Consider the following 20,726-nt stretch of genomic DNA (forward strand, 5'->3'; position numbering starts at 1 on the left):
GAGGCAAGCAGATGAGAGGGTCTAGAATAGATGGTCTGATCTTCCTCCGCCACCAGCTTTATCATCGGCCCCGCGTTCCTTAGTGTGTCTCTTTGCGGCTGCTCTGGTTGCACTACGCCCTCCTGCCCGCCCAGCTGGTCCCGGGCAGATCTCCCCGTTCGCCATCTGCGGTGCAGTGTGTCCACCCTCAGACCTTCAACCCAGACTCTCATCGCCCCGCTCTGCCACCAGCGCCCCCTCCTGGCAGGAGCTGCCTCGGCGCCGCAGCCGGCGCGGGCTCTGCCTCTTTAAGACGCCGCCGGTGGCCGAGGATTGGTGCTTTATTCTGCAGGCAGGGGGATGAGCTCATCTGCAGCCAACCGGCGGCGGCGGGGCGCCTGCCTCTCGCTCCGCGCCCGGGGAAGCCGTCCGGCCCCAGCGGCGGGGCGCGGGGAGCGGCTCCATGGGGCGGCGAGGTGGGTCCGCACCCCCAGGCTCCTGACTCCAGCAGGTACCGTTCTTCCTCCTGCATGGCCCTGCCCAGCCCTTTGCTCTGCGGCCGGGACCAGGCGGGCTCGCTCTCCGGGCTGGCGCTCCTGCTCCAGGAGGAGGAGGGCGGGTTTGTAGCCGAGAGGGGGGCCCGGGGAGCTGCCTCGCTGCTGCCATCCACCCTCCTAGCAGGCCCTCCGGACGCCCGGCGCCAGCTCCCCCAGCAGCAGCCTGCCTAGAGCTGCGCGGTGTGAGAGGTGCGGGAACTAGGCTGCTGCCGCATCCCCTGGCTTGAAGCGGTTTCCATCATACGCTGCATTAACAGTTTGGTATAGTGGCTCTGAGCCGCCTCCCCCCCCCCCCCAGACAAATTGTGCCAGCGCCGCTCGATGTGAGCTTCCTGCCAGCACCAAGCCCTGCAAACTGTAGCACCAGGCATTTGTAGCTGGTGCTGTTAACCTCAGGCAGCCCCAGGCAAAGGGGAGCAGGTGCTTGCTGGGGTCAGTGTGTCCTGGTAGCCTGTTCAGCCACAGTGAAACCCACTGGAAGGATCCCAGGGCCCTGAGTGTTGAGATCCACAGGGACCCCTTGTTATATTTGTGGAGGGATGATCAACCCTGATCATGAGCCTGGGGCCAGAGCTTAGGCTTGCCATTGTGCGGCTCTCCTGCAGTTTGCAGCTGCTGATCTGTTTCCTGCTTGGTCGCTGGCTGTGTCAGCAGCAATGAGAGACCAGAGATAAGCCTTTCATTTCTTCTTTTCTGCAGCAGTGGTGCCCCAGCACAGGTCTGCCTCTGCCCCTTCTTCCCAATGTGCAGGCAGACACCCTTTCTCTGCTAATCATATCCTTGACACCCCATACCCAGCTCTGCTAACATCCTATAATTCCAGTCTCGGCTCCCTAAATAGCTCTGCCATAGTGCTTCACTTCTAATCGGCCATTCCAGGCTTGGTTTCTTCCATCTGTCAGTCTGCCAATGTGCAAGGCCCGGTACCCTGCTATTGCTCAGCCCTTCTGCTGCTGCCCTTTCAAATTTTTCCAGAACCCTCCCTTCTAGTGACCCTTACTCCTCCCCAGTGTTGTGTTGTAGGGCTTTATTTTGCTTTTCCTCTGCCTTTCCACCCAGGATTGCAGGGCCTGAGCTGCTAAGAATGTCCTGAAAGCAGCTAAGCCATGAGCAGGGTCTCCCGTGAGCACCAGGACTCAGAGTCCTGCTCCCGGGCACTCTCCCAGGCCCGAATGTACCTGGAGCAGATTCGGAGCCGCGTTGCTCCAGGGGGCCCTGATGTGCATGGAGCTGGGAAGCGGGATTACCTAGTGGATGCCGCAAAGCAGATCCGCCTGGCGTTGGAGCGGGATGTGAGCGAGGACTACGAGGAGGCTTTCAATCACTACAAGAACGGTGTGGATGTGCTGCTCAGCGGAGTGCAGGGTATGGTGGGCTTGGGGGGCAGGAGTGTAAGATGTAAAAGCTGATGCTTGGTAGCTTGTGAGTTTCAGGAGCCTGGGGTGCACTGAGCACTGGAGAGTTGGGAGCATATGAGTGCTCAGAGGCTGTGGGTGGGCTACATAAGAGATTGAAGGGTTTGTGATACAGAATGCTTAGCAGTGTGTGGGGATTATGTGCACATCTGGGCAGTATATAAAGGGAGGAGAATCTGCATGGCTTTACTGTGGAGTTCTTTGGGTCTCTATGGTAGCAGCCAGCGATTGTGAGGCTGACACCATGACTAGGGGACAGAGTGGGTAGGATGATGGGAATGGGTCAGTCACTAGCTGTAAGGCAAGAGGACATGAGAAGAGGTTAATGACTGAAGACATGTGGCACAGGGCAGTGACTGGCTGATGTGGTTGCGGGGAAGAGTTGTAGGGAGTAAATTGCATATGGGGGCCTGGCATTGGAATATGGTGAGAGGATGGGGTGCTGTGAGGAGTAGAGTGTCTAGGTGAGCCATGTGGCATTGAGACATGTTTGCCAGAGTTTTGTGAGGAGCTGGAATGGTGACTAAAGCCACATCCTTCCCCTCCACACAGTTGACCCCAATAAGGAACGTCGCGAGGCTGTAAAACGGAAGATCACGCAGTACCTAAAACGGGCCGAGGAGATCTTTAACTGCCACCTGCAGCGGACTCTGGGGAATGGGAGTTCCACTGCCACGGTGAGGAGGTGGGACTGGGAAAATGGCTTCCTGCGGACCCCCTGCTGGCCTGGCATGGGCCCAACATGGATGGACTGGGCCCAAACCAAGACTGAGTCCTGAACCAGCTTCAGAATATTGATGGTATCTGTGTGGGAGGGCTGAAGGGGAACTGACCCCATGAAGCTGCAGAGGTGAAGGGCTGAGTTGGATCAGACTATGACCTGTGGAATTATTGGGACTCGTGATTTTTTTTTAAGGTGGTTTATTTAAGCCTCAATTTTTCTTGCAATTTTCTTATTAAAAATGGCTGTTTTCAGAAGTGCTGAAGCCATGGTTTGCCCTCAGTTAAGATGGACACCATACCGTGCCTGCCTCTAGTGCAAATGGCCTCCATTTCTTTGTTCCCAGTGATACTGAAGCCAGACTGTTCTCAGCTAAGATGGCAACCCCCCATGCCCCTGTGTGGACCAGACAGGAGGCAGGGGAATGTGGAGGAGCAGGGAATGAAACCAGTGGGGTAGAGGTTCTGTTAAAGGGCATGTGAGGAACTGGGACCCTGATTGGAGAGTCAGGTGAATATGTGGAGCAGTGAGACAGTATGGAGAAGGTGGGGAGAGTAGGAACAGGACTGTTGGGGAATGGGAGTGACTTGGTGGCCTAGGGAGGTTAAAAGGGGACAGCATGGGTGCAGCAAACTGAAGGGAAAAAGAGGGAGAGTGTGAGAGCAGAAGACTGTGGAGTAGCAGAGAGAAGAGTGGGGCAGGATTCTGGGAAGGGCACAGTGATAGCCCTGGTTGGGGCAGGAGAAGAAGGTGTGAGCCAGCTGAATGGGGGATGGAGAGAGGTAGAACAGCAACTGCTCCACCTCGAGTCAGGACTTAGTAAGTGCTGTCCTGCAGTTCTGTGTGTGCACTTAATGTTGAATTTATATATGCTGGAGGTAGGTGCTTTGCCCTAGAGACACAGAAATTCAGACACTGTCCCATACCAGAGTTGTTTATGTTAACGCTACCATACTTGTGGGTGTAGTGGCTGATGGTGTCTGAACTTTTAGGGTTGGCAGCTTGCATGACTCCCCACAGGTGAAAGGGGAGAACTCTCCCAGTTACACCCTTGGACAAGAGCAACTCCAGGATCCTCATTCTCATTTCTTACTGTCTCACAGGGCTATAGCAGTCTTCGCTTTCGGCCCATCAGGACACTCTGCTCAGCTGTGGAGAACCTGAGGCGCTGGAAGGTTGTGGGGGTGATTGAGAAGGTAAGGAGCAGCAGCCGAGTCACAGCAGCCTGGACACCTAGTGCACAGAGCCACCTGCACTTCTCCTACCAGGGAAAACTGAGTGTTAAAGCATGTGAGGCACTCTGAGCTGAGCGCTGACTGAACAGGCGTTGCTCCAGTGCCTTGACAGGAGGCTCAGAATGGTTTGGGTATGGTGCTCCCTCTTCTGAGCTAGTACTGACCCCAGAGTGGTGGAGAGGCGTGTTGTGCCACTAAGGACACTGTTGGATGAGAAACAACACTGATGAACCCCTAATTATTAAGAGCCTCAGGACCTTGGCAAACAATTCCAACCTGCATAGCTACATTTCACCTCTGTAAGCTGATGCTCTGTTGCTATGGTGATGGATGCCTATAGGTTCCAGAGACCCCAGCAGAAGTCAGGTCTCTGGATGACGGAGTTAGTTTCCCTGCACATTCAGCATGTCCAGGCCTTGGAGTGAAGGCAGTAAGTTCCTTTGCCCTAGTTCCCAAAGGAAGGTCAGAATTTTGATCGATGAGATTAATTATCTTTTGTTTCTTCCACCCTGCCCCTCTCCAGGAGGCCTAAGTCATATACCTCCACTGCCAAGGCCCAAAGGTGGGACAGAACTTGTTACACAGATCTAAAGGGAGGAACATATAATAATGATGCAGAAGCTGAAAATGCTGTGGGATTTCCCCTCCCCTTTAGTGTATCTAATACTTCTTGTAACCCTTATCATCCTCAGACCTGCCAATGGGGAGAAGAGGTAGGCAACAGGGGTAACTGCCCTGGGCCCAGTGGTGATTCAAAAGGACCTGGTGCTCCTGGCCATTGCCACTGCTACTTCAACAGCAGTGGCAGCCAGAGCTGTGGGACAGTGTTCCCTCTAAGACTTTCCAACTGAGAGGAGTGAGTTTTGGCTTGTGCACCAATATTGAGGTCATGTGTGCTGGTTTGGATATGTGCCACCGTGGCACCCAGTTTATTAACATGCGCATGTTCCTGGCCGCCGGAGCAGAAATCCTCCCTCCCTCACCATGCAGCATGTCCCATTTCTAGCCACCAGAGCAGACACCCTCCACCCCTGGCCATATGGCATGTCCTGTTCCCGACCCCAGCCACTAGAATAGGTCCTGCCCCTCCATCCCAGCAGCTCCCTCAAAATGCCATCTCAGCCTGCTCTACTTGCTGGGGCAGCCACCTGCTATGCGAGTGCCACACAGAGGATGTGGGTAGGGAATGAATTTGTATGTGCGTGGGCACGCACCTTAGCAGGAACTATGCCCTGGGCCCTTTAAATCGCCGCTGGAGTCCTGTGCGGTGCCCTCCGGGTGGTGCTAAGGCACAGGTGAGCAATAAAAAGTTGGCGTTTCACCAGGGTTATCCCCTGGTGGACCTCCACACTGCCATATTTACCTGCATCTCTGGGAGTGATGATCTGTGGTCAATGGGAGCTGGAATCCCCAATCTCTGCAGAGGTAAATATGGTGGTATGGGGGCCCAACAGGGGCTAACCCTGGCCTTAGGCTAACCCTAAGGCCTGGCTGCTCCCACCTATGCCTCTTCCTCCTGAGGCTCTGCCCTTTCTGGGAGCATGAAGCAAGACACCCCACACCTTGCTCAGGAGCTCAGAAAGTGTGTTTACACTCCTCTCCCCCCGAATCGCCCTATTTCTGAAGTAATTTATGTTGAGTGATTTTAAAAATGTGATCGGGGGCAGGGGTAGCTAGTGACTCCAAAACAGTAAGGAAAAGAGGTAACTTTGAGACTAGAATGAGCCAAGTCACTCGAAATGGGACTTGGAGTGACAGAGGTCTCTGTTTCTGATCTGTGCTGTCACCATTGCTTGCAGGTGCAGCTCATCCAGGATCCAGCCACTGGAGGGACCTTTATACTTAAGGTGGGTGTTCCCTATCCCTCTGCTCCTTCATACCTCTCTTTTAGGGGACCCTCTGGCAGGGGGTGGCTCATACCAGCCTGATCTGAGACCCTATTTCTCATGGGTTCCTCAGGTCTGTTTGTGCTGTTCAGCAGAAACAAATTTTATGGCAGTATTCAATATCCCCTCTACAGTCTTTCATGCTCTGGCACAGTCCCTCTCTCCTTATCTCTGCAGTCAGAGGGGAATTCAATCTCTTTGTTCACTCAGACATGAGCTGTCTTCCCATTGTCCCCCTACTGGAACCCAGCCCATTGGAGCTGGTGGAACCCAAACCTTGCAGCTGCGTGGATCTGTGTTCAGACATGAATTGGAACACAAATGTCATGAGTCTATGAGTTCTCAGACTGAATCCCTGGAACATTTGTCCAGCAGAGTTCGGAGTGATTGTCACTGCTCATGAAAAGCCTGCCAGGGCTTTAATAACAGAGTTTAGAGGCTGTGGGGTAAGAATGAGGGACATCAGCTGGAGCTGTGGGATTAGAGAGGACTGTAGTAGCAGGAGGACTTTCCAACTGGATTGGGGCAGATGGGCAAAGCTCTATGGGTTGGGGCTGGCATCAGAATAGTAAGGGAGGTTACAGATCAGTAGTCGCATGCATCGGCAGAGCTGCATGGGAACCCCATTGTGGAGTAGCAAAGGGTGCTGTGTGGGTGTATTGACAGGGTTGCTGAGCTCAGCAGATGGAGAGTGCTAAGCTAGTGGCTCACAACCTTTCCAGACTTCGGCACCCCTTTCAGGAGTCTAATTTGTTTGGTGTAGCCCCAAGTTTCACCTCGTTTAAACTACTGCTTACAAAATCAGACATAAAAATACAACAGTGTCCCAGCACACACTTACTGAAAAATTGCTTCCTTTCTCATTTTTACTATATAATTAAAACATAAATCAGTTGAATATAAATATTGTACTTTTATTATTGTGTATATAGAGCAGTATAAGCAAGTCGTCTGTATGAAATTTTAGTTTATACTGACTTTCCTTGTGCTTTTCCGTAGCTTGTTGTTAAAGCAGGCAAATATCTAGATGAGTTGTGCACCCAGCCTCCAATACAATGGGTCCCAACCCTTTTTTATACCACAGATTGGCAATACCATTCACCAACTTTTGGTGGAAATTATTATGCAAATAATAAATATGCAAATAAAATGTTTCTTGTCTGCCAAAAGGCCTGGCTCCCAGATCCACCGTGAACAGCTGGCTTCAGCTCCGGCAGTCACCACGTGGCATGCAGCTGCTGCAGCTGAAGTTAGGGTGGCAGGTTTGGGGGCTGGGGTACATCTCAGCCCCCGAATCCTCCAGTGCCAGCCCTAACCCCTAGAGCCGTGGTCCCCAACACGGTCCCGCGGGCGCCATGGCGCCCGCAGGGGCATTTGCATGCGCCCGCCAGGTGCTTGGGGCTGGCCTGGCCCCAGGCACATGGCGCACGGTGAGCGCCGGCCCTGGGCGCGCGGCGCTTGGTGGGGGGAGCGCCGGCCCCGGGGGGAGCGCCAGCCCCGGGCGCGCAAGTGTCCCCGCCCCCTGGCACCCGGCGGGCGAACGGCCACGCCCCCTGGCGCCCGACAACCTCAAAATGTTGGGGACCACTGCCCTAGAGCATCCCACCCCTCCACTACGCCCCAGTGCCAGCCACTGAACCCGAGTCCCCTGCACCCAACCCACCCCAGTGCTAGCCTCCCATCCCCAGAGCCCCACAGTGTCAGCCCCCCATTCCAAATATCTCAGTGCAAGCCTACCACCATCAGACACCCCCCCCTCACCCGTGTCAGCCTTTTGTTTCCAGAGACCCACTGTGCTCAAACTCCCCAGGACGCCCCAAGTGCCAGTCCCCCACCTCTTAGAGCCCCCCACCCCTTAGAACTCCCCCGTGCTAGCCCCTAGTATTAGCTTTGCCCCCCAGAGTCTCCCAGTGCCAGTCCTTCTCCTCTTGGAGCCCCCACAGCCTCCCAGAACTAGCCCTGCTCCCCTCATCTAGCTCCGTGCAGCCCTCCCACCATGCAGTGAACCGCTCTTCTGCTTCCTGGAGGAGACCCTGCCTCTGCCCAGTGACAGGTGGAACAGGACATGCATTGCCCAGCACCTTGGGAGATGCATCTCAGCCCCAGCCACCAGAACTACCATGGCGCAACAGCCAGCGGTGCCGGGCCCCAGACCAGTGGTTGGAAACTGCTGCCCTAAGAGACTGCTGTGCATGCCCAGAGGTACATGTACCTCTGATTGAGAATCATTACTGTAGTCTGTGTGATCCTGGAGGACAGAGGTAGAAATGAGGGGCTTGTCAGAATGGATTAGACCAATGGGTGCTCATATCCAGTCTCCTCCTGGTGGTGGCCTCTCTTCAGGGATTCAGTGACTTCTAAGCTGTAAAGTTCCTGGCTCTATGTCCCCCCCCCCGTAGAGCCTCCCCAAATCCCACCTGGAGAGCCGTGAGCGGCAGACGATCATCCCGCACGGAGTTCCCTTCATGGCCAAATTGCTGCACTACTATGTGAGTGAAGACTCCATCTTCCTTCACCTGGAGCATGTACAGGGTGAGTGAGAGAGCCAAGACTCCACAGCTTTTTTGTGCTAGCCCCTACTTCCCTGGTTCTGATCTGGAGTGAGTCTCTCTTGTTCGCTAGGGCTATTTGGGATACTGTTCTGCAGTGATTATGAAAGTCTCCTTCTGCTTTGTAAAGGTGATGCTGTAGGGCTTGGAGACCCTGCAGCAGGTGCCAGCAAGCGGCACTGGGGTTTGGTGGAATAGATAAGAGGCTTTCTGGGATCCATGTGGTTGAGAGAGTAGGATAGAGATTAGGCTGGGGTGGGGCTCCAGTATGCTGGAAGCAAGGCTGCTGGGCTCATGGAGACCAGGGGGAAGGAATGGAGGCAGGGCTCCTTGGAACATAGATCATTGGTGTGTCTAATCTGGTATCCAGTCTCCCATGGTGATTAATAGCAAGTACTCTGAGCAAGGTGCAGGAAACCCTCCTGTGGACGAATTGTGAATTAACCTTTTGGGACAGGTTCTCCATAACCCCTGCAGCTGGAATGTACATTTCCCCCTTCTTGCTGTTTGGTGAGCACACACAGAGCTATGTACCCCCCCACCTGCTCTGACTCCGCTATTCTTTATTTTGTAGACATGCAACATGTCCCTCCTGGTCACGTCATTAAACTAAACTCTCCACACTCATCACCCTGGGTGCTTGCTTGGAAGTCCCTCCTCCCTCTCTCCGGCTTCCAATCACTTTCACTCCTATCTCTGAACCCCTTTTTCTTTCTGCTATGTTGGACCTGTGAAAGAGTGACTGGAGCATGGCATTTTGGGGGGAGGAGGAGGTGGCACTAACTAAGATAAGAAGGCTCTGAGCCTAGCAAGGGGTATATTCTGGTGGCTCCCATAAGAGAAGGCAAGAGGAAAAAGGATGGGTCCTGTGAGTTTCCAGCCCCAACAGGACTCTAGGGAAGATTTGGAGCCATGTGCGTGGAGCCACTTCTTGTTAGCTGGTTGCCAGCAGCCAGCCTATGCTAGGTTGCTGTGGGCTGTGTTAGTTGTGTTGGGGTCCAGAGGGAATGTCTTCCTTAGACAATTGGTGGAGCTGGCTTGGGCTTTTTCCACTTCTCACAGAAAAACCTCATGTTTGGCTTTTGGGCAACTGGAGAGCTGGAATTCTTCCCCTCGCAGAGGTCCCATTTTGGACCCATGTGAGAGCTGTTTACTTGTCCAACTTTTGGCAGGTGCCCAGAGCAAGAACTCACTAATTCAGGCTCCAGATTCAAAAAGGTAATGTAGTGGGCATCCCAAAGGCATTGCCTTATGAAATAGGGGCATTGTCTTTAGCCCCTGGGGGCAAATGCGACCAAGGGCTGGGAGACTACGGCAGGGAGACTACTGGCCAATAATTGCTGTGCTGGTTAGGGGTTGAGGTCCCTCTTTGACTCAGCCCCCAAAAGGGGGAGAAATGTTAATGGGCAAGTGGAGACCTTTTGAGTTGCTCCTAGTGTGGTGAATAGCTCCCTTTGCCATGGGACCCCCCCCCAAGAATTGACAAAGAATCAATGGAAGTGAGGGATCATGCAGGGCTGCCCACTAAGGGGAACCTGGGATGTATTTTCACTAATAAAGGGTTTTTTTGCTAGAAGCTGGGAATGGGTGACAGGGGAGGGATCCCTTGATGATTCCCTGTTCTGTTCACTCCCTCTGGGGCACCTGGCATTGGCAACTGTCAGAAGACGGGATACTGGGCTAGGTGAACCTTTGGTCTGGCTCAGTAAGGCCGTTCATATGTTTTTAAAGTTGCAGCCTGGATGAAATCCATACCATGTGTCCTGGCCTTCATGCAATGAGCGCACAAACAGCATTATCCTACTGCCTGGAATATTTTCAATTCCACTCCTTATGAATCCTGATACTTTTATTGCCCAATACTGCAGAGCACAGATTGTCACTCACTATCTGACAGCAACTAACCTTTTTCTCTGTGTGGCTGTGTAACCCACACACCTACGTGGGTTACAGCTACAGCTCATTTCTATTCTAGCCTCTTGTCTGAGTAATTCAGATTGTTCCTTCTATTGTGCATTATCCTGCTTTGTCAACACTGAATTCCATCTGCCATGGTGTTGCCCATTCACCCAGCTTTGTTGGGTCCCCCACGAGTTCCTCAGTTTTTAGTTTCCACTTGCGTAAATCATTAGTTGCGAATGTTGCCACCTGGCTCTTCACCCTCCTCCAGAGTGTTAATAAGCGCAGAGAACAGTACCACACGTCACAGTGCCTCTTTCAACTTTTTTTGCCATGTTGAAAATTGCCCTTTGTTTTTGTCCAGGATTAGAAATGAGCTAGGGGAAAAACTGTACTATTTTGTTAGTCACTTTGGCAGGGCATTGTGAAGTTGTGTTTGGTTTTGAAAGCATGTATAAACTACATTGGCCGGTTCTCCTTTTCTCCCTTGTTGTTTTGTTGATTCAGTAGATTTGAGGCGGCATGATTTTCCTTTGCAGAAACCGTTCTGGTTTGCCCCCACCATATCATCATCAGATAGATACTGTGGGGATCCAGTGGCTGGGCAGTGTGCAGAGGTGCCATTTCAGATTGTGTGTAGGGAAGGTGACCTGTGCATGCCACAATGGGGGAAGGGGGCAGAGTGAGGGCATGGGTGGGCCAGACTGAGGACAATTTCTTCAACAGTGTTACTGAGCATGCTCCGTACAAGCCAAGAAGCAAATGGGGAGGAAGATGGACCCTTTCCATCTCCCCATCACCTCTTTCCAGGAGCTACTAAGGCACTTGAAAACTAGTTTTTTGGCAAATAATTTAGCAACTACTTGACAGGAGCATTGTATCTAATTCCTTTATAAAAGAAAGACAATTAAGTATTAGATCCACTCAGTTCTAATACTAACACATTCTGACATCTTGTGGCAGGTCACTTAAAGCAGTGATTCCCAACATTTTTTTTTTTTTATACCACGGACCGGCAAACCCATTCACAAACTTCTGGCGGACTGGTAACATTTTATATATGCAAATAAAATGTTACTGGGCTGCCAAAAGCCCCGGTCCCCACAGCCCCCCAGTGCCAGCCCTAACCCATAGAACCCCCCCATCCCCACTTCCCCCTAATATCAGCCACTGACTCCAGAGTCCCCTGCACCCAACCCTCCCTCCCCCCAGTGCCCTGCCCTCAGAGCCCCCCAGTGCCAGGCCCCATCCCTAACGCCTCAGTGCCAACCCCCCACCCCTTAGCACACTCCACCACACAGCCCCCCCAGTGCAGCCTCTTGTTTCCAGAGCCCCACTGCACCCAACCCTCCAGAGGCCCCAGTGCCAGCCCCCAGTTCCCAATATTAGCCCCATCCCCAGAGCCACCCAGGGAAGGGAGGTGCTAGGCAGTGTATCCCAGTCCTGGCCCCCAGAGCCACTGTGGCCCGGCAGCCAGTGGTTCGCAGTCCAGCACTGGTCCACGGACCGGTGGTTGGGAGCCAGTGACTTAAGGGGGCCCTGGTTAGCCTTAACATTTTAATGCATATTCTTTTTTCGTTGCTAACTTGGGGGGGGGGGAGGGGTGGCAGGAGGAAGGTGGGGGGGGGGGGGGGGGGAGAGAGAGAGAGAGAGACTGAGACTACCAGGACTGCTGGGTCTATATCAGCTCAGGGAGGGGAGTCTAGTGCAGGAGTAGAGTCTCGGGTGGGAAGGGGTTGGGCTGGGAGAGACAGTGTGTGTGTGTGTGTGTGTGTGTGTGTGTGTGTGTGTGTGTGTGTGTGTGTGTGTGTGTGTGTGTCACACACAGACACTGTGTGTGGCACAGAGGCAGCGTGGCACTGACTGGGTGTGTGTGACAGTAATTGTGTGTGTGTGTGTGTGTGTGTGCGCCAGTATCTGAGAGAAGCTGCATTCTTACTCTTCAAGGGAAATCTGTCCTGCTCTGTCTCACCCCACCGCCTTCTCCGCATACTGTCTCTCTCTGTGACCCCCTGCTCTGTGGAGATGGGGTACAGGGTCAGGAGAACACCATGACTTCAGCACTCCCCTCTCCCCTCCATCCCTCTGCACAGCTAGCAGGAAAATCCTGGAAGTGGCTTAGCTGCTGGATGGAGCAAAGTCAGGGTAGGGGCAGCTGAACACAGACTGCTAGCAAATATGCACCTCTACTTATCAGTTGGGCAGGCTGAAGAGAAATGCTTGGTGGGCTGGATCCAGCCCCCAGGCCTGAATTTGCCCACCCCTGGTCTAGTGGGTTATAGCAAGGAGCAGATCCATCTGGGTACTATATAAGAACATCAGACTGCAGACCAATGGTCCCTCTGGCCCAGTATTCTGACAGTGGCCAATGCCAGGTGCTTGAGAAGGAATGAACAGAAGAGGCGACCCTCAAATGATCTATCCCCTGTTGCCCATTCCCAACTTCTGGCAGGCAGGCTAGGGAAGCCATCTGTGCCCATCCTCCCTGAACCTATTTCATTCGTACTGGAATCCTGTTATAGTGTGGGCCTTTCCACTATTCCCTGGCAAAGAGTTCCACAGGTCAACTGTGAAAAAATAATTTTTGTGTGTGTTTTAAATCTGCTGCCTATAAATTTCATTGGGTGACCTTCTTGTGTTATGTTAGTGAAGGAATAAATAACATTTCCTGATTCTATTTTTCCACACCATTTATGATTTTCTAGACTTCTAATATATCCCCCAACCTTTAGTCATTTCTTTTCCAACCTGAAAAGTCCCAGTCTTTTTAATTTCTTCTCATATGGAAGCAGTTCCTTAAACTAATAATGTCTGTTGCCCTTCTCTGGACCTTTTTCAAATCCATAGATCTCTCTTTAGATAGGGCAACCAGGTATGCATGCAATATTCAAGATGTGGGTCTACCATGACTTTATATAGAAGTAATACGATTTTTTTTCTGTCTCATCTATTCCTTTCCTAATCATTCCCAATATTGTGTTTAGATTTTTAAATTCGTTTTTTCCACTTCGGTTCCTCTGAAGAAGTGGGTTGTGCCTGCAAAAGCTCATGATGCTATATACATTTTTGTTGGTCTCTAAAGGTATGTCTATACTACAGGATAAGGTCGAATTAGATACACAACTTCAGCTGTGTTAATTGCATAGCTAAAGTCAAAGTACCTTCATTCAACTTTTGGTGCTGTCCACACTGCAGGAAGTCGAAGGGAGAACACTCTCCCTTCAACTGCCCTTACTCCTTATGGGAAGCAGGACTACTAACATTGACAGGAGTGCCCCTTTCAGTTCAAATAGCTGTCTTAACTAGACCCACTAATTCGAACCCTGGAAGATTGATAGCGGCAGCTTCGATTGTTATCTGTAATGTAGGCTTACCATAAGGTACCACAGGACTTCTTGTTTTTTGTGTGCCACTGCACGTTGAGCAGATGTTTTCAGGGAACTATCCACAATGAGCCCAAGATCTTTCTTGAGTGGTAATGGCTAATTTAGACTCCCCTCCCCCCCGCCACCTTTCCCTCCCCCTCTGTCTTCTGTGTGGAATGTGATGGCTGGCAGAAGGGGTAGCTTGTGCGGGTTGACTATGCCACGGAGGTGTTGCCCTCCACCAGGGGAGTTCTCCTCTGGCTGCAAGGCTCCCTGGTCTTCAGTTCCCACCATTATCCTTGTGCCTCTCCCATGTAAGTGTCACATTTGCTACCCTTGTAGTGTTCAGGTTGTAGCTGATTTTAATGCAAATTTTTGTTAACCGCTCAGTCATTTCATTGTCAAGCACCTGCAGAAAACTCCTGGGTGAATGCCATCAGAGCCCGGGGGGACTCCCTGATCTGAAATGTATCTATTTGTTCCAGCACTCCCCCTCTTTGGGCACTTCAGTCTCTGACAGTATTTCATCTTCATTGCCTTGAGGGCCTGAAAGGCCTGTTGGGGGGCATAGAAGAGATGGTTTTGGGACAAGAGGATGGGTGAAAATGGGTAGGAGGTCTGGGAAAGAGACCACTCTTAGGATCAAAGGGGAGAGAGAGTGGAACTGGGTCCTGGGAGGAAGAAGAGGTGGAGACGAGCCGCTGATGGGGGGCCAGAAGGAAAGGGAGAGAGGAACCCGTTGTGACTCTGGGGCCCAGAGAAGATTCTGGGTGAATTTGTTCAGCATGTGACCCTGATGGCGGGTGTCAAGGTAGCAGGTTGTTGGGGTGTCTGTCAGGGGCCTGGAATGCTTGCCACTCCCTAATATCTTCTGTATTCCTTTCACTTTCCAGGGGGGACACTTTGGTCCCATCTCCAATCTCAGCCTCGTTTACAGCAAGCTTCCTCCGATGGCCTAAGGAGCCTAAACTCAAAGCCCAACTCAACTCTGGCAGGTCCTGGTGAGGAGCAGAGAGGAGGGAGCCATTTGGGCGCTAGATCCCGGTCCAGCCAGAGCTCCAGATTCTACCCAGAGAATGGCACTGACCTCCCAACCTCTGTGAATCCCCACCCATCAGAAATTGCTGACCAATCATCCTCTCCAGAGCACACAGATGCTAGACCAGGGATAGGCTGCAGATTCCATACTGGACTCATCAATGGCCTGAGGGAAGTTACTGGGGGGAAGGATTTAAGTGCAACGCATACTATGTTTGGTGTTCCCGATTCTGTCTTTTTGGCAATGGCCAAGGGACACAGCCATCTGACCAACCAGTGCTTGAGCTTCCAGTCATGTGACTTGTTAACCAACAGTGATGGTGTCAGCAGCGTATCAAAGAGGGAAACTTCTCAGCAGGACCTAAGGCTACAGGCTGGTGAAAGGCTGCTCCAGTCTCCTTCAGCAGCCTCGAAGACTATGGGAGGAGGCTGCTTGGTGAAGGTGGAACCTCAGGTTTACCAGGTATCTGCTGCTCCCAGGGCTAGGCACACACAGCCTGCATTGGCTCCCCCAGGACAAAGGCAACTGCACTCTGGCAACACCTTGCACAGCTCCAGGAAGTCCTACTGGTGTGACTCTGGGGGACAGGAGTCCTTGAGGAGTATCTCAAGGGTCCGAGAAGGAGCAGGCCATGGTCAATATAGAGAGCGTGCAACTGCGGGACAGCGTGGGCCTCCAGCCCATCAGACTTTCCAAGGGGATGGCCAGAGGTCCTGGCATGTGAATGAGGAACTCATCCGGCTGTGGGGAGCTGAAATGCTCTTGGCTCTGGAGGGACTCCATCAACAGGGGGTGCTGTGCCGGGACCTTAACCCCAGAAACCTGCTGCTAGATGGTGCTGGTAGGTGCTGCTTGAGGTTTTATCTCCTCAGCTAAGGGGCCTGTGGCATCTGATCCCCCTCACTCCATCTTTGTTTGTTTTGTGAAGTCTGAGCATCTCCAGACCCTACCACTGAGCTCCAGGCTCTAGCAAACAGCTGCAGTCTGCTGTGTATCAGGGATGTTCAATACAGTAAAACTGTGTTATCTGGCATGCTCAGGGATTAGGGCTTTCCCATTATCTGAGGATCCCATCAACCTAGGAAAACCAATGGACAATAATAGTAAAACTCAGGTTTTTAATATTGGTAGTTTTGTAGTGTGAGGCAGTTGGTCTCTCATTTCTATTTTGAGTTAAAGATGATAGTACTTAATTTTTTATTTAAGCCAATCATGGTAAATCAAGCCATGCCTGTGTGCCTGAAAATGTGACATTATTGTGGCTGGGGGCAATGTCGGTTAATAGAGTGCCAGATAACAGAGGTTTCACTGTATTGGTTAATTGAATAGTTGATTAACCTCATGAATTCTTATCTGTTACACAACTATTCTATAGTCCCTGGGGGTGGGGCCAGCAGCCAGTGCGCTATGGCCTCACTCCCGGGGAGCCCCCTGCCACTTCACGCTTCTGCCTCTGTATCAGAGGCAGCAGTGTATGGTGCCAGGCAGGAGCTGGTTTGCAAGAGGAGCCGTGCGAGTGGCAGCAGACCCCGTCCAGAGGCAGCAGAGCCTAAGCTTTTGAACCTGGCATGAGCCAGAACTGAACCAGACTGCCTGCCCACCTGGCTCCTAATGCACTTTAAATGCAGAACTGCAGCGGAGACTGAGCCAGGCTGCTGGCCAGCCTGCTAAAAAATTTACTAGCAAGTGGAAGGAGAAATGCATATCGTCTATAGCATTAACCTCTAAGCTTCTGCTTATCAGTTAATTGACTATACTATTACATCCCTAGTGTGTATGAGCCTGTAGACCAGCATGAACTCCAGTGGAGGCAGAACAAGGCTGCTCAGCAATGTTAGCTACATGGAACACATTATTCCTGTTCTCTGGGGAGTCCTGGCTACTTGGGAGAACCCTGTGACCCCCACAGGGGAAGATGAGATCAGCTGGGGACAGTCAGGCTAATAGTCCCCAGAGTTAATGGTGCAGAGGCCTTTGATTCTGCAAGTCAATCCTCCCACCTTAGGCCTGGCAGCCTGAGTTCATTGCTCCTCAGAGAGCACTGCAGTGTGAGTGTGAGTGAAAGAGAATGTGGGACAACTTTAGCAACCTACAAAATAAACAGTGAATCCTTGCAGGGCTCCTTTAAATGAGGAGCTGGGAAAAACAACATCTGCCCCAGGCCTCTCCTCCTCTCCTTGCTCCAGCCTGCATCCAGCTACCCTTGCTTGGTTCTAGTCTTATCCAGCCCTTCCATTAGCTGTCACTGTCACTCCCTCTGCTCCTTCCCCAGGGGAGTCCAGCCCCACTATGAATGTGGGAAGTTGCATGTTCTGGGGCCTGGTGCTCTGTGGGGTTCAGAACAGTGAATACATCAGAGCCCAACCGTGTTGCAGGGTACAGGGGAGATGCCAGTGGAACAGAGTCAGGGCTTGTGGCATATGCTACAGTTATTGGGTGTCTGGTCCTGCCCTGCCCTTGACTGTACTTTTTCACAGGTCACATCCGTCTCACCTTCTTTGGCCAGTGGACAGAGGTGGAGCCGCAGTGCTGCAGTCAGGCCCTGGAAGATATGTATAGCGCCCCAGGTAAGGGGACTGTCTACTTCTCTCTTCTCCCCTCCCCCCCCATATGTGGGGCAATGGTGCCTCCTTGAAATGCAATGAGAGATTTATAGCTGCCCTGCAGCATCTCCCCCTCTGCCTGATCTCTTTCAAGGGCAGCAGCCACCAGCACCCATGGGATCCTAATGCTTAGTTGCCTTTCAGCATCTCCCTCCTATTTTCTCTTCAACTCATTTGGCTTCCTCTGCAGAAGTGGGTGGGATTGCTGAGCTGACCGAGGCCTGTGACTGGTGGAGCTTTGGGTCTCTGCTGTACGAGTTACTAACTGGAACGGTGAGTGGTTTCTCTGTCCTCATCCCATGTTACAGGGAGGGGGCAGCACAGTAACAATCCTAATGTTGGTGCCCCAGTGCATATGTGGGGCTCGGTGGAGTCTGCATTCTGGAGCTAGTGTTCTGGGGCACAGATCAGGCTCTAGGCCGAGCTGTTGCTGGGCATGTGACTCCTACTACCTGAGCCTTGGTATCTGGATGCTGCTCTCCTGTTGAGAGCCAGAAGCTGATGATCTACTGAGTTCTGGGAGATGGGCACTGAGGGGCTGAGTCTGTCACCCCTCTGCAGTTTGGGGAGGGGCAGTGGCAGATGAGGTGTGAGGGGGACATTCCTATTTCTGAACAGTGCCACCTGCATGGGATCTCCTCATTGTCTGTCTCTCACAGTCGCTGTCCCAGAGCCACCCCTCAGGGATTCAACCTCACACCCAGCTCCACCTTCCAGAGGAGCTCAGCCTGCCTGCCGCATCCCTGCTCACTGAGGTGAGGACACCCTGCTGGTGTGGGCAGGGGGCCATGGCTCTGGAGTAGGCATAAGGGAGCTTCAGCTGCAGCCTGAAGATGTCCCTTCCCCTTCTGGGGTGGGACAGGTCCTCATTGGGGTTGTGCTGCCACTTCCCATCTCATCCGTGTCTATTTCCTTCTAGCTGCTGCAGTTTGACCCCAAGCGGCGCTTGGGCTTTGGAGGAGGCGGGGTCAACAAACTGAAGAGCCACCCCTTCTTCAGTCCTGTCCATTGGAACAAGCTGGTTGGATAGACAGATGCATGCAGAGCAGTGAGGAGTGAAGGACAGTGTTATGGTGCTAGGCTGAGGGCCTGCAGGGTAGGGTCCAGGGAGAGAGCCAGATCCTGCCATGGAGGCAGATTATCCTAGTAGATCACTGGGACCTGTGATCCTAGGTGGTATTTTCATCTCTGGGGGAGGTCCACTTCTGCACAGGCTGGTTGTGTAGGTCTGTGGGGGGGGGGGGAGGAGGAGAGAGGGGAGAGGTCTAAGTTGCAGCCTTGGGTTCTTCCTCCTGAGCTAACTTACATTTGTGTTGCAGTAACATTTCCAAGAGATCAGGCCAGGATGGAGTCCCTGGTCCTCCTGAGGTACTGCTCCCCACTTCCCTAAGGTCCTCCCACTTTTACCCTATATCTAACCCACCTACGTATGTCACTGACCCCAACAGGTGTAAAGGTGGCAGTGCCAAGGGACCAAACTCAGTCCCCTGGGCATAGTGCCTTTGCTGTCCCATGGATTCCGTGGGCAGTCTTGCCCCCAGCTCTATGCTGTCCTTGCCTGGTGCTTTCCTGGAGACCCAATTTCCATAACTATGAATGAGACTATCCCACTCACCCAGGGGCCTAGTGGGGCAGTAGCTTCCTCTGTAGACCTAGCCCAACAGGGCTGCCCCACTGGTGGGTTCTTTGGCGAGAACGACTGTTCTTTCACAGAGCGTCCACGCTGCCTGCCCTCGCTTGCGCAAGATTTACAGTGCAGCGTGGTAAGAGAGGGCTTCTTGCGCTAGAGCTATGCTCTTTTCTAACAAGTGTAAGCTCTCTTGTGCAAGAGGGCAGTGTGGAAGCGTGGCAGGGGATTCTTGCACTAGTAATCCCTATGGCTAAAATGGCCATAGGAGTTTTCTTGCGCAAGAGAGTGTCCACACTGCCATGGATGCTCTTGCGTAAAAACACATGGCCGCGTGGATGTGTTCTTGCACAATAACCCACCAGTGTGGGCAGAGCCTTGGTGTCTGGCCCTTTCTCTGCTCATGGACTCCACTAGTTCCTTGGTTCTGCCTGAGGTTCTCAACATAGGATCCCCTATTTCAGTTTCTCTCTGCTGCTGCCTGAGCCCATTATGGCTTACTGATGCATTCCCAATGGCTACCACTAGATGGTGTCTGGCATTGTGCGTCTCATCTGCTGCATGTGCACTAGCAGCACTGGCCCATGGTGTTCTGTGACAGGGCTGAGGATGACCCTTCCTCATGTGTGAGAGGCTCCCCCACGAACTCACCTGCTCCCAGTGAATGTCTGAAATCAATAAAACAGCTTCACCCAAGTAGTGTTTGTTTCTGATTTACATAGCAGGAGCTCTTGCTCAGCTTCCTGTTCCAGGTAGGGCTCCTGAACCTTGGGCTAGGGTGCCTAGGTACAGACCTGTTCAAAGGTCACAGGCCTTGGCACTAGCTCCTCTGCCACACAGGACTATGAGCACTCAAGGCTGCGGGCCAACACCTGTTCCTGAGAGAACTGGGGCCTGGCCGGAGACACCTCCCTCAACCACCTGAGAGCAGGAGACCCTCTCCCCCCACCAGGCTGGGGCAACCTCTGTGCCCTCCAGGCCATGCTTCAAGGTCAAGGACTAGGACTTAGACAGATTGGTCATAAGTCTGTTTAATAATGACACTCAGGTTGCTGCCTCTGTCTGGGGTGTCCTGAGCTGCTTGTGCCTTTCTCAATGAGGGTAGGAGGGGATTCTGCATGTCTGTTTTCTGCCTGTCTGGCAGTGAGCAAGTCTGGGGTGCTTTTGTCACCACACTGAACCCCATTACTTCCCCTCCTATTGCCTTTTACCTGTTCCTCTGCCTGCTCTGTGTCCCCCACCCACTCTGGTTACAGCACCCTTGGCCCTGGATCCTTGAGCTCTCCTTTCAGGGAGATGTTGCTGCACTTGCAAGCACTGCTCCTTCCTTAGGATTACTGACTTCCCAACTTGCTGGCCTCTAAGGCTGTGGGCAAGAGGAGGTTAGTGGGTGAGGGTGGAACGAATGGCTGGGGCAGGGCCTGTAGCTGGTGGTTAATTTCTGAGAAACTGGCCAAGTGCCTGAAGCAGGCAAGCCATTAACTATGCTGAGTAATTGCAGTGCAAGGGGTGGGAAGAAGACAAGGTGAGGGGATTGTTCCTGACCTCTGGTAGCTCAGGCCTGCTCTGCAGCAGCTCTGCTGCTATTCCGGCCCATGGTGGTGAGGGCCCAGCAGGGCAACAGGAGCAGATGGGAGAGGCTGGCAGAACTAAGTGTCCATGTGCTGCCTTCACCACTGTGCTTGTTCTGCACCACCTCAAGCTGGGTAGTGGGGCAGCATCTTCTCAGGCATTCCCCAACAGCCTCTAGGGCTGCGGTGTCCAACATGCTAGCAACTAGTGGCTATTTACCCAGTCGAATGGGCTAGTTTGCTATAGCAGAACTCAGAACTGGTTGGACACCATGGCTCT

The 20,726-nt window shown here is 52.6% G+C and overlaps 1 protein-coding gene across 2 annotated transcripts; it reads left to right on the forward strand.

Annotated features, from left to right (window-relative positions):
• The first annotated feature begins 335 nt into the window (after positions 1-335).
• On the forward strand, positions 336-19,571 carry RPS6KL1 (ribosomal protein S6 kinase like 1). 2 transcript variants are annotated; one of them, XM_006117755.5, is made up of 11 exons: positions 336-490; positions 1,596-1,901; positions 2,504-2,628; positions 3,776-3,868; positions 5,707-5,754; positions 8,193-8,325; positions 14,500-15,486; positions 17,123-17,212; positions 17,439-17,521; positions 17,908-18,003; positions 18,168-19,571. In XM_006117755.5, exons 2-11 carry the CDS (start codon positions 1,643-1,645, stop codon positions 18,276-18,278), a joined length of 2,025 nt encoding a protein of 674 aa, XP_006117817.3. In that variant the 5' UTR covers positions 336-490; positions 1,596-1,642; the 3' UTR covers positions 18,279-19,571. The 2 variants fall into 2 exon arrangements, with proteins under 2 accessions (XP_006117817.3, XP_006117818.3); XM_006117756.5 differs by having other exon boundaries at positions 1,596-1,871.
• The last annotated feature ends 1,155 nt before the right edge of the window (positions 19,572-20,726 follow it).

The sequence above is a fragment of the Pelodiscus sinensis genome, chromosome 5, assembly GCF_052426305.1.
Source record: "Pelodiscus sinensis isolate ZL-2025 chromosome 5, ASM5242630v1, whole genome shotgun sequence".
NCBI classification, from domain to species: Eukaryota; Metazoa; Chordata; order Testudines; family Trionychidae; genus Pelodiscus; species Pelodiscus sinensis.

Excerpts from the sequence above, each read along its gene's own strand:
- RPS6KL1 (XM_006117755.5), top strand. The coding sequence starts at position 1,643 with ATGAGCAGGGTCTCCCGTGAGCACCAGGACTCAGAGTCCTGCTCCCGG. Across the intron at positions 1,902-2,503 it reads GCTGCTCAGCGGAGTGCAGG|TTGACCCCAATAAGGAACGT; the intron begins GTATGGTGGGCT and ends CCCTCCACACAG. Across the intron at positions 2,629-3,775 it reads ATGGGAGTTCCACTGCCACG|GGCTATAGCAGTCTTCGCTT; the intron begins GTGAGGAGGTGG and ends ACTGTCTCACAG.